At 32.2% G+C, this 18,662-nt stretch overlaps 1 protein-coding gene across 1 annotated transcript in view; it reads right to left on the reverse strand.

Annotated features, from left to right (window-relative positions):
• Positions 1–4,561, reverse strand: part of LOC139701728 (zinc finger protein 107-like) — a gene marked incomplete at its 3' end in the record, with an annotated part of 155,051 nt that extends 150,490 nt beyond the window's left edge. The window contains 2 exon segments of the mRNA XM_071601275.1: positions 1,134–2,522; positions 4,503–4,561. Of these exon segments, the coding sequence (XP_071457376.1) occupies positions 1,134–2,522; positions 4,503–4,561 (1,448 nt within the window).
• Between the last annotated feature and the right edge of the window lie 14,101 nt (positions 4,562–18,662).

Raw genomic sequence — 18,662 nt, forward strand, 5'->3', positions numbered from 1 at the left:
CAGCCACCTGGTTTCAAACTTGTAAACTCTGCATTTGATGTAGAAAGCTAAGGTGTATCATGTAGGACATTTTAAAAGCCAGAATCTGATGCCTAAAGTGTGACAAAAATATATTTGAATGCTTTTTATGGATATGAAAACCTGAGTAAAATTTGTTAACTAACTACAGAGCAAAAGACATTGACTTCTGGATGCAGTGATGCATGCCTTCCATCCAAGTAGTGCAGGAGGCTGACACAGGAGAATTGCAAGTTCAAATCCAGCCTTAGTAGTAAAATTGAGGCCCTAAGCAACTCAGTGAAATTGTGTCTCTAAATGAATACAAAAAAGGGCTGCTATGTGGCTTAGTGGTTGAGTGCCCCTGAATTCAATCCTCGGTATACCCCCAAAATAAAATAAGATAAATAAGACATTTACAAAGGAACATGCTGTCCATCTGAGGTTATGGGGAAAAAATTGATGTGATCTTAGACTTCAGGCATAAGACATTTTTATTAATAAGTTGGTTTGGTACAAAAGAGGCCTTTAAGTCCAGGGATAGCTTTGGGGGAAAAAAAGATGAATTAAATTCAATCAATACAGAGAAACTGAGGAAAAAACGAGTGAACCTGGAGAGGTCCACAGAAGGAAAGAGGGCCAAGGATCCAAACATGCTTCCTGCTCATTTCCATGGGCTACTGAGTAATGGCCAGTTGGGCAAGGGTTGGGGTTTCATGGAGTCAGCTCTGCGGAGCTGTTTCTGGGCAATTGTAATTTTTTGTTCCAGTATGAAGTTTCTGGTGACCAATGAGGTGTGATTTTACAACAAATGACATTTACAGTTTATAGATTTGTGAGAATTGTCTCAAGTATGATTGATCTGTTTCTTGTTAACTCTTGAAGCATACTTAAAACTTTGCCAAATTCTTAAGATTTACATGGCTATTATCCAGTATGAACATTTGGTGAACAACAATACTTTTCCTAGTAAAATAGCTTTGCCACATTCTTTGCAGTTGTATGGTTTCTCCCCAGTATGAATTCTCTTGTGTTGAGAAATGTGTGATCTTTGATAAAAAGTTCTGCCGTATTCTTTACACTTGTATGGATTTTCCCCAGTGTTAATTCTCTGGTATCAAGTAAGGAATTATCATTGATTAAAAGCTTTGCCACATTCTTTGCATTTGTATTGCTTTTCTCCTGTATAAAGTCTCTGGTGTAGGCTATAGTGAGATTTTGCATTAAAAGTTTTGCCACATTCTTTACATTTGTATAGCTTTTCTCCAGTATGAATTCTCTGGGGTTGACTAAGGAGAGATTTTGCATTAAAAGCATTGCCACATTCTTCACATTTGTATGGCTTTTCTTCAGTATGAATACTCTTGTATTGAGTAAGGGTTGATTTTTTATTAAAAGCTTTGCCACATTCTTTACATTTGTAGGGCTTTTCTTCTGTATGATGTCTCTGGTGTTGAGTAAGGGTTGATTTCTTATTAAAAGCATTGCCACATTATTTACATTTGTATGGCTTTTCTCCAGTATGAATTCTCTGGTGTTGAGTAAGTTGTGATTTTCGATTAAAAGCTTTGCCACATTCTTTACATTTGTATGGCTTTTCTCCAGTATGAAGTCTCTGGTGTTGAGTAAGGTGTGGTTTTTGATTAAAAGATTTACCACATTCTTCACATTTGTATGGCTTTTCTCCAGTATGAAGTCTCTGGTGTTGAGTAAGGGTTGACTTTTTATTAAAAGCTTTGCCACATTCTTTACATTTGTGTGGCTTTTCTCCTGTATGAATTATCTGGTGTTGAGTAAGGGTTGACTTTTTATTAAAAGCTTTGCCACATTCTTTACATTTGTATGGCTTTTCTCCAGTATGATTTCTCTGGTGTTGAGTAAGGCATGATTTTTGAGTGAAAGCTTTGCCACATTCTTTGCATTTGTATGGCTTTTCTCCGGTATGAACTCTCTGATGTTGAGTAAGGTGTGATTTTCGATTAAAAGCTTTTCCACATTCTTTACATTTGTATGGCTTTTCTGCAGTATAAATTTTCTGGTGTTCAGTAAGGTGTGATTTTTGATTAAAAGCTTTGACACTCCTTTTACATTTCCAGATTTTCTCTCCAGTATGATTACTGTAGTGTTTTAAAAGGTTTGAGCAACACTTAAAGACATTTTCACGTTTCTTCAATTTGTAAGGTATATCTCCATTGTAAAGCCTATGGTTTTTAGTAATGGTTGGAATTTGAGTAAAATATTTTACACAATTTTTACTTATGGAGGATTCATCACTGCTCTGATAAACAATTGATGAATCTTTAAATGCTTTTACGTATTTTTTTAACTTGTAGGGCTTCCCACAAATATTAATTCTCTGGAGTTCAGAAATTCTTGTAGTTTTATTAAAAGTGCTTTCACATACTCTATATCTGTAATTTGTCTCTTGATTATGAAAGGTTGGATAAATAAGTTTTAGGCATGGATTAAAACCTTTTTCACATTTATCATTGTAAAGCTCTTTTAAATGATCACATGGGTGTTTTCTAGGATTTAAAAAAGAAGTAAATTTTAATGACTTTCACAGAAATGTACATTTTTTTACACCAAATCTAATATACTGCTAACTACCTAGGGTAGAGTTTGTGTATAGGTCCTGAAAGACTTATCATAAATATAGAGGTCTCTCCAAGTATCTACATCTACCTTTAAATTAAGCAACACTAGGTAAGTACAAATACTCCCACATTCATTATAATTCCATTAATTGCCACAAGGAGAAATTATTCATTTCATCATTTTTGTAAAGTAACAATCAGACAGCCTACTAAAACTCAGAAATTTCTTCTTCTTTTCCTCCTCCTCCTCCTCCTTCTATCTTGTCTACAGAAATATTTGTAGATATTTACAAAATGGTGCATTTCAAATTATTCCAGTGACTAACTAAAGCATGAAATAGACTACACAGAAAATTTTTCATCTTTTAGAGGAAGGGTTTAATTACAAAATGCTATGCAAATATATTTAAAAGCACACACAAGTCCTCAAATATGACTGCCATATGTGTTGTTGTCTCTCTCCAGCTTAGCCAATGCCCCATATCCCTACAGTTCCACTTTGCCTCCAACACACTATTGTCTGGTTTTAAGTTGTGGGGAATCCTGCAGGCACTGGGACATAATCATGGCCCTGATGTGCCAGAGAATTTTTCATTAAGGCAAAGAGCAAACTACATCTGAGCTGGGATGCTCAACTTTCCAGCAAAAATATCTATCACTGAGGGTGTTGTTGAAATTCTTTCTATGTAACTAGCTCACTAAAATACGTTAGAGAATACTTTTGAATTGTTGAAAACATATTCCTTGAGATACACAGATGAGTAGTGCTAGGGCATTAGAAAAATCTAATGGCAAAAGGATTTAGTTCACTGGGGACATGTATAAGATCGAGGAAGTCTCTGGATCAAACACTTGGAAAGTATTTCCCATTTCACCCACAACAACAGAATGCATAGATCTTTTGAGATATTCACTTGGAGTTTGGCAAAAATCCCTGTTGCTATGAAAGATGAAGCAGTGCATGTCAGATGGAGCTGCTGAAATATATCTATAAATTATGCATGAAATGTTAAAAAAAACATGGAAGCTATTAGGGAAAAAAAGTCTGGTATCTGGGGACTCACAGTTAAAATACAGCTGGTTTAAGACTATCCAGTACATGTTGTATACTTCCTAGTTTTGTCTAAATTCAGCATGGCACTGGAGATGGTATCATCCCTTGGAGCCACATAGCCACATAGCATCACAGATATAGGAGAGACTTGCCAGAATGCCAATCAAACTTTCTGAAGAAAGACTCTTCCTGGTAGAATCTTATTCCTACCTCTGATGTACACTCCCTTAAATAAAAAATGGAAAAATTATCTAGTCATTGTTTTTTAGATCCTATGTGGTCTAGAGAATCTACAAAGTGCTTTACCTCTTTTAATATAAGTTATGGCCCTGTCTCATATTCCTTTACTATTTATTTCAGATATTCCTTTTTTTTTTCAGGTGGCTCATCACTTCCCAAGAAGGAAATGACTCAGGTGGGATGCTTGAGGTCCCATGACATGGAATGATTACGATAACTTATGAGCCATAAATAGATAGGTAACTACACAAAGACTGCTTCAAGTTGAATTAAAATTACAGATGAACATTTAGAAGCACCCTTGACAGACACCATCAAGTTTCAGGGAGAAGGGTCTACAAAAATGGTATTCTGAAACAGTAGACAGAATCATGGAATGACAAAGGCATTATAGATCTTTATTTCCTAAAGGAAATTTCATGGTAAGCCATGCCCCATTCAAAGGTGGTCTTACCTCACCAATGTGGCTGTTTTAATTGTCTTTTAAAAGTTTTAGAATTAGAAGCTTTAGTCATTCATTGTTCTTCAGTAGCCCCACACTTTCCCTATTGCTTATGTCCCAGGCATATTTTCTGCCCCTCAGCATGAGCCCAGAAGAGTGTCAGAACACTTACACTGTTCTCGTAAGACCCTCATCTCTGCTGTTGGGGTGTGATGCATTCCTGCAAGCCATTTAGGCTTTTGGATTTCTGAAAGACTGTGCTAGAAGTTCCTGAGTCTTTCCTTTGTTTCACTTGCTGTACATGACAGATGAGCTGTATGCTTATTTGATGTGTTTTAGAAGGACCTAACTGCTTCTCTTCTCTTTTATTAATTATTATTGCATTTAAAAAGCAATGCCTACCAAATCTTCACCTTAAACATATTTAATTACTCAATAGTTTTTTTCAACAGAAAGTCCTAGTGAGGCTTAATGGAAACATTTCTCCTTAATCTAAGTATTTTTTCTTGTCTCTAAGTAGAAATACTATACATCTGTTTAAATAATGAGATAATTTGTCTATACTGTCTGGAAAATATTGCAATTTTGTATTAGTGATCTGTAGACTGTTATCTAATGTGCAATCACATAGAGATTATTAAAAGTTAAAACAAAACTGATTAATAAGCATTTTAAAACTGTTTAGATTTTTTTTTCACTAAAATGCCCATTTCTATTCTAATTTTATTTGTAAAGCTGAGTAAACTAGTTGAATCACTATTTTCCTGAAGGTATTTTAAAGATTCAGCTTTATAATGGCCTGTAAACATTGAATATACATGTAGTTTGATATATGGTTTTGCATTTGAAAATACTGTGCATTGTAAGTGGTTTTACACAAAATACTGAGTAGTACATATTTTACAATTAATGTACTTAAAAGTTTTAACCAAAAAAAAAGTGGCTGGCACAAGTTGAGGAGTCAGTCTTTGGAGATGTTGGTAATAATATAACCTGATGAATTTGTAATTTTCTGTGTAAATAATTTTCATGATATTTTTCTCTTTATGAAAAATTTTCTGAACTTCCCTCTCTTTTAATTTCTATTTCTTGTTTAAAATTAAGTATTAACTGTCTTGGTATGCATACCTGCTATTTATCATGTTTTGCAAAAAATGTTTTATTTCTTGTTCTTCTGAAAATCCTTGGTTTGGATTAGAAGTCATACCTGAAAAAAAAAAATTGAAATACTAAGTTATTCCACTTACAACACTATGGTGAATATACTCTGCTAATATACAAAACCTTATCAAGGTGGGGGGGGAATAGCCACAGAACAGTAGGATTCGAGGCCATTATTCATCAAGAAATATATAGAATTTACTACAATATGCTGACAAAAGCAGTGAGATCTTTGAAAATCATCTTACCAATTTATAGCACCACAGATGAAGACAACATTCAAACTGACTGATGTTATTACAATCACAGCCCTTCATTCCAACATATTTAAACTCCATCTGTGACTCAAATGTTGCAGAAAATAAATTTCTTATTTAGTTATTTTTTTATCTTTTTGGGGAGTATTTCTTAGGATTAAACATTGGTATTCTATCACTAAACTACATCCATAGACCTTTCTATGTTTATACTTTTTTTTGAGACAGTTTATTTCAACAATGCTGAAATTTATTTCAAACCGGCTTTCCACTGCCTTAGATTCTCCATCATATGGAATTACATTTATATATAATTGCACATGACATGTTTTTGTTTACATTGTAACTTTCAAATATTTTTCAAAATGACAATAATCATCTAGTTTAACAGATTTTAAATAGAAAAATACCAATGAAAATTAATAGCTCATACAAAGGATATAATCAAATCAAGTGAACAAACAATTGAGTGTTGGAAAATTGATGTTGTTAATTATCTAATCAATGCCCAATAACCACTTGAAAGATATTTATTAAACTAAATAAAAATGTAGATAATTAAAAAAATTTACAAAAGAAACCAACAGAAAAATTAGAAATTATATACTAGAAATATTCTTTAAAAAAAGTCTCAGAATTGGGATACATTTTAGATGGTAGATTGCTTGCCTCATATGCAAAAGGATGGGCTTGATCTTCAGCACCCCGCCCCCCGCCCACACACACAGTCTCATAAATTAAAAATTTGAGGAAGAAAATATATCAATGTATAGAATTAATTAAAAGAAATAGGTAGTGCTGGACACAGTGGTGCATGACTTTAATCAGAGCATCTCAGGAGGCTAAGAGGAGGATCACAAGTTCAAAGACAGACTCAGCAATGATGAGGCACTAAGCACCTCAGTGAGACCCTGTCTCTAAATGAAATACAAAATAGTGCTGGTGATGTGACTCAATGGTTGAGTGCCCCTGAGTTAAGTTCCCTATAAATAAATAAATAAAAGAAAAAAGTTAATCAATTTATAATCAAACTTTTAAAACTCTTCAAGAAAAATTGATATAAAAAGATATCAAAAGATATAAAAAGAGAAAGCTTATTTACAAAGATATTATTTTATGATTAACAGTTGATTTCTTTGCAGAAGACTTCCAGAAAGGAATTGTGATACATAGGTAGGAATGTTGAAAGAAAAAGAAAATATGAACCTAGAATACTTTATCTACCAATACCTTTATTTTGAACTTTAAAAATAAAATCCATCTTTCAAGATATGAAAATATTCAAAAATTGCTTTACTTCTTGACCTGCCCTAAGAGAAATAAAATATTTTATTTTCCAATAAAATAAATCTACACAACAGAAATCACATAATCTTTGAAAGCTTTTAAGGAAAAGAAAAATATATACAAATATATATATTTTATTATACTTTCATGGTTGTACATAAAACATTTCATTCTATTATCGAATGTGGAAAACTAAAGCATACAAATTATCATAAATCTTTGCTGATTAGTATAAATTAGAAAAGCAGGTGTGAAATCAATAATAAATCATGGCAACACATGCAAACACTGATTGTTTTAGGAAACCAAAATTAATTCAGATTAAAAAGTAGTGCAAACTAAGTACTTTATTGTTTTTCATTATTTTTTCTTTAGTTATACACGACAGTAGAATGTATCTTCACATATCATACATTCATAAAATATAACAACCTATTCTTCTGGTGGTAAAGTATGTGGAGTTAAATTAGTTTTATATTCATTTAAGAATATAAGAATGTTATTTCCAATTTATTCTACTGTTTTTAAGCACTTAAGTAATTCCAAAGTAATGAAAAAATAAACCTCAAAGATAAAAAATAGAAAAAAATACCACCATGAAAATGTATGAACTACAAATTAAGGCATATTTTAATAGTAAAAAAATTATAAGAAATTAACAATACTTGAAAATTGTAAAAGTATGTTTATTCTCATCAGTAATTTAAGTATCAATAAACTATTTTGAAAAAAAACTAATCAAAACACAATATGACTAACAAGATTAAACCTAAAAATATGTTAACTATGTCAGATTAAAATCTACAAAAATAGAAGGTCACAAAAGACTAAAAACAAAAGGATAAAACAAATATTACATTCAAAATTATTGATAATATTTATATAAATAAGAGACAAAGTAGAATATTATATAAAGATAAATATGGCAAATCCCTAGAATACAATCATAGTGAATATATTTGTAACTCAAATAATGTTTTTCATATACAGAAAGAAAACACAGACAAAATTCAACATGATAGAAAGCAACAAAGTAATAATAGGAGACACCAATCCACAATTAATGCAAAGAATAAAAAATAGCATTGCATTATTTCCCTAGGAATAAAAAAAAAAAAAAAAAAAAAAAAAAAAACTTTCAAAAAACATTAAAAGCAATATTCTCTATAGTCTATGGAATATTATTCCAAAGAGATCAGGTTATAAGCACAAAATAAATGTTAACAGATATGTTAGCATAACATAATAAGTTGGAAATCAAAAGCAAAAGTGATATTTAAAATTTATGAATATGAGTTTAAAGCCAAATTCATCAAATAAGCAAGGCCCATAAGTAACTTATCTAGGCATTGTAACAAAAAGAAATATAAAAACAGCTGCCAGCCAGGTGTGATAACACACACTTGTAATTCAAGCAGCTTGGGAGTCTGAGACAGTAGGATTGTGAGTTCAAATCCAGCCTCATCAAAAGCAAGGTGCTAAGCAACTGAAGGAGACCATGTTTCTAAATTAAATACAAAATGGGGCTTGGGATGTAGCTCAGTGGGCAAGTGCCCCTAAGGTCAATCCCCAGTACCCTTCCCAAAAAAGGGGTGTAGATGTGGCTCAGAGGTTAAACACATCAGCTACAGTAAAAAAAAAAAAAAAAAAAAAAAAAAAAAAAGCCTATACCACCCAAAGTAATCTTTGAAGTCCATGTAACACCAATCAAAACATCAATATTATTTTGCATGCAGAAAATAAGTTATTTGAACAATTCTATGGAATATCCTGGGTGCATACATAATTACACATATTATTTTTTTTTAAAAAATGCTTCCTTATATAAATATAATAAAAGTTACAATATTCAATAGATTTATGTTAACTTGAGGTTAAATGAGGAATACATGAGTAATAAAAATGAAAGCATGTCAATTAGCCCTCAACTTGATTTTCAAATCAAAATATATTTACAGATCTATTCTCATTAAAACAACATTCAATAGAGATCAATGTGGCAAGCCAATCAAATTACAATTCACATGACTACATGAAGGCAATTTGGAATGAAATGTGAAGTTTTAAAACTTTACAAAGATAATAAATTATATAATATCTACAATGATCAACTTTTAAGATAGTATATTAAGTGAAATAGTAATACACATACACAAAAAAATACCTGGTAATTCTATGTATGAAAGATATCTACTGTAGCCAAATATAGAGACCAAAAATAATGGCATCAGGGATGAAAAGGTGAGAAAAAGGAGCATTTGTTTGGAGGAAAAATGAACTTAGTTTATATGTGATACATGCTTTCTAGAAACAAAATTTTACAAAACAATTTAAATGAGCACTACTGACCAGTAAATTCAAAATATATAAGACCTTAAGTTCAGGAAAGTTATACAGTTACAGTTTTTATCACAATTAAAAATCTGACAAATACATAAAAGATAAACAGAATTGGAAACATCTCTAGAGTACCTTTAAAATGATAAATTCTTACTCCTAGACAAAAGAACAGATTCATATATAGAGAGATAATGAATATGCCATTAAGTCTAGCTACTTGGAAGAAAGGCTGAGGCATGGAAATAAAATTTCATCATCAGCCATTTAACAAGAGTCTATTGTAAACTAAAAGTCTAAAGAGGGTGATGATGTAGCTCAATATTATAAGAACCTCTGAGTTCAAACCGCAGTATGAGTGTGTGTGTGTGTGTGTGTGTGTGTGCGTGCGTGCACGCGCACGCTCACGTAGATACATTATATGATTAAGCACAAGAACTGAGTATAAACAATCAAGGTACTATACAAAAATCATATATAAAAGGAGTAATATTTATACATGTAAGTAAAAGCATAGAAAACTTGATTGAAAATTGGCACATGGTTCACGTGAAGTTTAACTTCAACTAATGTTTTCCTAAAGTGACAAATCATGATAATTTCTATTCAATTATAACATATAGATATAGAAATAAAAACAATATCACTGATGTGACAAAACCTAAGAACAACACTGAAGCTCTTTATAGAGTGAAACTGAAAAAAAAAAAAAAAAACCACAATAATTAGAAAAATGTAACCCACAAAATTCTGGACACTTGTATTACAATAGAAATATTTCTTTTAACTTTTTTTGTAGTGATAGGTGGACAGAATGCATTCATTATATCTGTTTATTTTTATGTAGTGCTAAGGATCAAACACAGTACTTCATATGTGAGGAAAGCCCTCTGCCACTAAATTACAGCCCCAGCTCTGAAAATTCGTCTTTAAACCACATTGATCAGCAATACTTACATAATCATTAGGATCAGGTATTGTGAAATATTGCTATTCATTACATGGCAGAAAAATTTCACAGAATATCCAGTATAAGCATTCATATAAAGCTCTGATGAGAAAATTTTGAATGAATAAATATTTAAATTATATTAAAGATTTTCTCCTATAATAGCAATATATTACAATGGTGTTACATAGAAATACTTGGAAATGAGAGAAATTTCTAGGGATCCCCCAAATACCAATAAATGTCAGGTTGTAAGTATCCTCACAGGCATTGTGGAATACTCTATAGGGATTCTGATTGTGGAAATATACAGAGAAGCAGTCCTCTGGTGAGCAAACTCCCAGGGGTAACAGGCACTCTGTTTCCCACCCATAGAATGCCCTGCAATTTCCCCAGGAACTATTAAAATAATAAAATACATGTGCAAATGTCAAGCTGCTATGGCAATTCCCTGCTTGAAAAGGCTCTGTAATGGAGTGTTATCAGCCTAAAACATGATCTCTGGCACACAGCTCCTGGGAATAAAGGAACTCTCTTTATAGATAAGCACAATGTTTCACTGACCTTAAACCTGTCCACATAACAGTAAATTTATACAATGGACTTTCTTGAGAGCTACACAAATCTCCTAACATTAGGAGTTAGTATATAACTGAGGAATAAGCTGCATAATGTTGCTAAGTTTCTAACCTGCCTAGTAATAAAATGAACAATATATAGAAGTGATGCCAATGACCTAAATTAACCTATTGATATGAATAAAGCTTGGCAGCTTGGCCTCCTTGTCATTATGACACCTTTCCTGCCTCTTGTCTCTGTCGTTTTTATTTATTTATTTATTTATTTATTTATTTATTTATTTTTACAATGCTTTGTTAATTTGAATGTAGGGAGATCACTGGAGAACAAGAAGGAGCTTAAATAATTGATTTGTATGATAAACATAGAGCATGGAATGCTCTTTAATTATTGCAACAGAAATAAACCTAGGCTTGAAAAAATTAATTGTGTCAGATTTTAGCTTATCAATTAACATTTTAAAAAGTGAATTCCTCTTTGACATTTGAACCGCTTATCTGTATTCTTTGCTTCATTGATTTCCACCCGCTTTGATATATGTCTACTGTCAGTTTTCTCTTCAAATCCCAAGGTTATTTCTTGGTGGACAGAAAGGTAACCAAGGATAACTTACAGAGAACAAGACGTTTTTGACGGAAAATGGAATATGTCACATTTTGTTATTTTCTTGGTAACTACAGAAGTCTTTTTAATGTTGTCCTCAGTAAAAAAATAAAGATAAAACACTCTATAAGATTCTACACAATTATTTTCTCAATCCTTTTTTTTTCAGAAAAAAAAACACTAAAATACTTTCAAACCATTTTTATTCTCTACATTGTGAGCACTACTTAGAAATGATAAGTCAAACATGAAGAAAAATCTTTAACATTTTCTTTTCTACATAAACAAATGCCCAATCTTTGTCCTAAAAACAGGAAACTAAAACTTTTTCATGCAAAATAGAAGCTGGCAGAAGATATTCTATAAATTAAAAAATTAAATACTGTTTTTTAATTAGAAGTTCTGAATGAAATTTAGGCTCACCAATAAAGAGTAGGTTTATACAGATCTCTAACATCACATCTCCATATAAAGTCTGCTGAGAAGGGTCCAGGCATTTCCATTCCTCTTCCGAAAAATCAATGACCACATCCCTTAATGTCAATGGCTCCTGAAATAAAAATGAGTAAATACATATCACATAAATCATATGATTAATGACATAGTATTTAATTTCATACAAATTTTAATGAGAGTTAAAAGAGGTGGCTTTCACATATGGTAGTGATGTCAACCATTCAATAAGATACATTTTTGTGGTGCTGGGGATTGAACCCAAGGCCTTGTGCATGAAAGGCAAGCACTCTACCAACTGAGCTATATCCCCAGCATCAATAATTCATTATAAGCAGTAAAATTGGTGGATCATTTTGGTATAATGAAACTCAGGGAGCAGCACATGTGAAACAAAACACTGAAGCAATAAAGTGGGAAAAAATCCAACATAATTCCAAAGGATAAATAATAGTTGCAATTAGTTATTGAATATTCAAAAGAAGCACAACCAAACAAAGCAATGATACTTGAGACATAAAGAGCAAAATTATAAGTAACAACTATACATACAACAGTGGTCATCACAGTGTGTAGAAGACATAAGAGATCACTAAAGACACACCAAACTTTCAACAGTCCACATATTTATTTGAATGGTTATCTCCAAGGTTGTCTATCTTCTCATTATTTAAATATACCATAAATCTATACTGTATTTAAAAAATTACTTTTACTTCTGCAGACCACAACATCACAATTCACTTCTAAAACAATAGAATAAAAAAATTTTAACTATCAAACTATTACAAAACTCTTAGGTACTTGGGTCAAATTGACTTACATGGCACAAAGTTATAACAAAATTAAAAATAAAAAAGCAAACTAAGTGAATAGACTGTTAATCTCTCAGTTCATAAGGAAACTGACACATCAGGTTTAACATTCCCAAATTTGTAAAACCACTCTCACTGTGAAACTGTATCCTCACTTGGCTCTCATATCAAAGTAGAAAGGGAGAGAATACTAAGCAGTTAAGAAAAAAAATCTGAAAGGTTCTGGCACCCTAAATCCTCTCGGACAGCATGGAAATACTCCTTTTTCCAGGGTCTCAATTATCACTAGTGAACCAATACATACATGAAGTTAGTTTAACATTCTGATCTGTGATGTCTTTCTTCTGAAAGAGCATTGTTTTTTTTTGTTGTTGTTGTTTTGTTTGTTTTTTTAAATTAGAGTTTTAATCCAGGGCACTCTACCCCTGAAATGCATTTCAAGAAGTTTTGATTTTTTAAATTGTGATACATGGGCTTAAAAATTTGCTCAGGTTTCTCTAAATTAATGAGTCTGGACTCAAATTTACTTTCTTGCTACCTCATTTTTTCCACATCACTATGGTTACAGGTTTGTACCACCACTCCTAACTCTGCAACCACTTTTGATACCAAATGTGCAAACTTGCACAACCAATATTTCAAAAACTAGTAGTTCAATAATTCTTATACCATCTAGTACAGATCCCACAAGTTTGGTGTTCACTACTATCAAATGTTACTACCTGAAGTGCCAGTTTCAAGCCCCAGAATAGAACAATATTTATATTTATGATTCACTTCCTATAAATTAGGGGTCTCTACATCTACTCACTCAAGTTACTTATTCTGATATAAAAGAACACACTTATGTATAACAGCATATTATAAATTATATAAATCTGAAAGTTGAGAATTGAAACCTTGCATAGACATAAAAAATATTAGAGGAAAATGGGAAACTTATATAGCGCATTTTAGGAAATAACTGGTTGAATTACCTCTAATTTTTATGTTCTACTACAAAAGAGCCCCCTTCCCAATATGGTTTAGAAGATCCTCACTGTTTTAAATATGCTGATTCAGATACTCGTTTTGAATATTCTCATTGTTTTTTATAAAAAAAAAAATATTTAATTGAACTCTTTTACATTCAGGGGTAAGAACAAAATATTTGTTTAAAAAACAGGTTAGTATTCTTTAGGTAATTTCCTTTATGTGAAACCCTTAGAATATTGAGCCATCTCATGTCAGCCCAAACCAACATACACACAATTTTCTTAAAATTCCTAAGTATTCATTGGCTTCAGGGTAAAGGATCCTTCTTTTGGAATTTTGATTTTTTTTTTTTTTTTTTTTTTTTTTTTTTTTTTGGTACAGGGGTATACTAAAACTAAGATATATTCTAGGCCTTTTAATTTTTTTTTTGAGTCTGTCTCTCACTAAGTTGCTACACTAAATTTCAACTTTGATCTTTGTTCCTAAACCTCCAGGTTATTGTGATTACTGGCATGTCCTAATATGCCCAGAAAGATATGAATGTTCCAAACTCCTGTGATCAATTTTCCTTTCACCTTGTTTATTTGCTATTTCTTCTAAAAAGAAACCCTTGACAGCCTAAGATTTTGGATGCCTCCGTATCTTATGTTTGATGAATTTGAAGTATTGTGATTTAGATTTAGAAAAACAAAAGCTGCTTATTACCTATCTCTGAATTTTTCTAATCTGAAATCCTAGAACTAGCTACACAGCAAGAAAAATTATAGCCACAGATACAATAAAGATCTTAGTTAACCTTCAATGATGTTCTTTTACAGGCTCAAAAAATTACATTAATTTGAATACAATTTTATTTCAAATTGGCCTCTATCTTTTCTCTTTGGAAACTTTTTTAAATCTTTCAAATATTAGTGATAAATTGCATTTTATAGGTAATAAAAATGTTAGACTAAGTGAGACATGCTCAATCCACCATCCTATTTACTTAAATATTTAGTTACCAGCCCAAACTTGAGGCATTACATTATGTCTTTCAATTAGCATATAGTGAGGTTTTCCTTAAAGACGTCTGCACAAACACACTAGGATATTTTTTTCTAAATCCTTGCTACAGCATATTCTCCTTTCAAATTCTGGCCCCTTATAATCAATCTTCCCTACATGAGTAGGACAAAATCATATTTGCCTTTCTCTTCAGTTACCAAATCAATAGATCTGAGCAGTAATGCGTTCCTGGGGAGCTTAACCTAACATTTGGGGAATATAATATTGATATTCCAATATTTGATCTATTTAGATGAAACGTATAAAGGATATTCTTGTAATCTCTAGAGTATCTAGAATATCCAGCTAGTCCAACAAGGTGCTCCATTCCCTGGCCACAAGCGGCTGTGTAGGAAGAGAGGATCACACACAGGTTGGCATTCTCTAAGTAATTCAACAAACATAGAAATTGTGGGCACCTTGGGTCAGCTTCATGTAATTTTTACATCATAGCCACTCAAAGACATGGCAGATACTGAAGAGACATCACACTCTAAAGTTTCTTAATGGGGCCCTCAACTTGTATATGCTTATGAAAGATAAAAAAAGTTCAAAGATTTCTTATTTTAATATCAAGGATTAAACTCATCAGTGCCTACACACTGAGCAACATTCACCTCTCCTTTATATTTTTTATTCTCAATATATTGATCCTCTTGTCTTCAGCCTATTAAAAAGCTGAGATTATGAACATGCATCTTCACACCTGGCATTAGGTATAAATACTTTTTAAAGAGTTTCATGTTATAACCACATGTTCCTCTCATGTAAAAGTACAACCAAACACATGCACACACACACTCACTTTTTAAATTTCCATACAAAACTAAGAGAAAAAGATGACTTAAAACTCCATATAATTTTAAATGTTCCGGAAACAATACTTCATTATATAGTGAATTAGCAGAGAAAATATGGCATTTAGGAAAATCATGCTTACCTTCATTGGAAGATGCACTTTAAAAAGCGGGTGCCACCTGATAAGGAAAGAGAAACTGAAAACTCCTTGGACCACAGCTACTCTCAAATATGAATTATTTATATGAGTCAAAATTCTCATGTCCTGATCCCATATATAACAACCACTCTGAAGGGGTGTAAGTAAGAAAGTACAGAGCTGGTTTCAGGCCAGACAGAGGTCACCAATCTGGCACAGGACAAAAAGTAGAATTCTGACTGTAAACCCCATTCTTAGGGCCAGACGTGGCAGTATATTGAGCTCTATCAAATTTAGACTAGGGTGAAAAGATAACAAAGGTGACCTCAGGAAAGTGCAGGTTCTCACAATTAGTTATAACTACTTTTACTCAGCCCATTCTCTTTAATTTTATAATGCCCAGCCCTGCAGACTTCTTATTTTTCAAATAATCTAGACCTTGAAAGTCAGAGGGAAGGGGCCTGTGACAGAGCCACGCAGGCATCCAAAAACCTGGAGATGGTTAAAGAGATTTGCCTGAGACAGAGTTGAATTGTCTCCCAGATTTTGAAGCCTAACCTCTATTCTTAGGGTTTTTTTTTTCTGATTTAATAATTATCATCTCAATCATTTTTTATTTTATAACTTTTACCTGAATATAAAAATACCATGCTTAGACCCCTGTACCTCTGAGTGTAAGGTGAATAATTTCAATTCAGGGTGTAAGACCCCAAAATAACAAAATGTTAATTATATTCTTTCTCAGACAGAGCTTTCTAAGTGCAAGAATACCCGTCCATAAAAGGGGATATAAGTATTTAATGTTGAATATAATTTTATATCAATTATCAGTGACAATAATGCCAATGACAGATTCACAAATGCACAAAATAGAGTGAGAATTACTTTACATTTTTGGATTTCATAACCTTCGTACTCTAGCTAAATAAGGTTTTTTGTTTGTTTGTTTGTTTGGTTCCAGAGATAGACCCCAGGGATGCATTACTGAGGAACATCTCAAGTTGATTTCAAAATTTATTTATTTTTTTGCCACAATCTCACTAAATCTTTGAGCCTGTCCCTAAGCTTGTGATTAACTTGCCTTAGTATCCTGACACCAGCATTACAGGTATGCAACAACACACCCAGCTCATGTTTAGAAAGTTTGAAGAAATTAGATTTTAGAAAAAGTAGACAATCTTCTACAGCATCATAGTTGGAAGAAATAAAATGATAAATATATGTGTAACTGAACTTTTAGTGTTTGGAAGGAAAACAAATAAAATAAATGATTATAAGTATGTATAAATAAATTCTTATAAGTTATCACAAATAATTGGTACTTTATAATAATTTAAGTTATAAAATAATTAAACATTATATTATATAATACAATTATGATTTTAATTTCTAAGTAAATTTTTATATTTTTAACTCAATATATCCATAATTTTATCATTCTAATATAAAAACAATGAAAATAGTTAGCTTACTACATGTATTTTTCATTAAATTTTCAAATCTCACACTTCTTTCCACTTCTAATACTTCTCAATGTAGATCAACCACATTTCAAGAATTCATTAGCCACATGTGGCAAATGGCTGCCACATCACAAGTGTATATCTGAGTGCTGTGATTCCCTGAACTGTAGATAATTGAATGACTAAATCCCTCCTTTCTTATCAGAGGTGAGGAAACATGTCTTCCTTAACAATATTTCTCCTTTAAACTAAATGACAAATGAATGGTATTTTTAGACCCAGGAGTGTGCTATAAGGTGAGAATTGCCTAAGGCAGGCCATTCTTCCAAACTGATAACTGTTAAAGTCAGTAGCTTTTTCATATATTAGACAGCAAACAAATGATGATGCAAATCCAGAGGGAAGTGTCCTCATGTCTTCGTATCTGTCTACACCTTGAAACTGAAATTTAATTGTGAACAAAAAGTTAATTTTTTTTTTTTCCCCATTGGGCCTTCATCCTAGTGATCCAGCTATGGTTGTCTGGTTTATATTTGTTGCAGAGTTTGCTGTGAGTTAAAGTACTAATAACATTTTTATGTCTACATGAATTTTGGCATTACTCAAAATAATTTTATATGACTTTCAACATTAAATCAAGAAAAATAAATTCAGTGCTTCTTCCAAGCCTAAATCCATGCAGTTAACTTGAAATTAGCATGTTTTGAATTCTGGCTTCCTGTTTCCATTAAATGTATTTCAGCTATTAAGTATTACAAAGCTCTCAAGTATCACAAACTACCAGCAAACTGACTAATTCATGATTCAAATGAGCAGTTTATGAGCAAGCCAAATATGGACTGGGTTTATCGGGGCTATTCTGATTTCAGCAGATACTTTACAAGTGTAAGCTCAGCTATTCGACATGGTTGCCCTGTTTCTGAAAGAGAGATGGCTGTCCACTGTGGTCTTTTCATTCTCATCCACATAGCCTCTTCTCCTTCATAAGCCTAATATGAACTACTTCTTGTTGAGATGATGGGATTTACAAAGACAAAACAGGAAGAATTCAAGACACTTTAGATCAAAGCACAATATCAGTACATTTGCATATTCTCTCTCTTCTACTTGGTGTAATATAATAGCCATTTTTAAATTCACATATTGGCAAAGAGATACTGCCTCTTGATAAGGACAGCTATAAAAGAGTATTGCCAATTGCTCAGATACAGGGAAGGATATGGAACTGGAGATATTTTATGCTTTTTTTCTTTACTTTCAGAGAACATTTTTTATGTTGATTCTAAATTAAATAATTTAGTGCCACAGGTACTAAAAGGCTATTCAGGTTTTAAACTCAGAATCACAACTGCCTGCCTCAAGAATTCAGATTTTTACCCAGTTCACAATAATCATGAAACATTTCTAGGGCTCTTGATATAGTTCAATTGAATGCAAAAGGCCCTGGGTTGAATTCCCAGAACCAGAAAAAA

This window comes from Marmota flaviventris, chromosome 14 (assembly GCF_047511675.1).
Source record: "Marmota flaviventris isolate mMarFla1 chromosome 14, mMarFla1.hap1, whole genome shotgun sequence".
In the NCBI taxonomy this organism is placed as follows: Eukaryota; Metazoa; Chordata; class Mammalia; order Rodentia; family Sciuridae; genus Marmota; species Marmota flaviventris.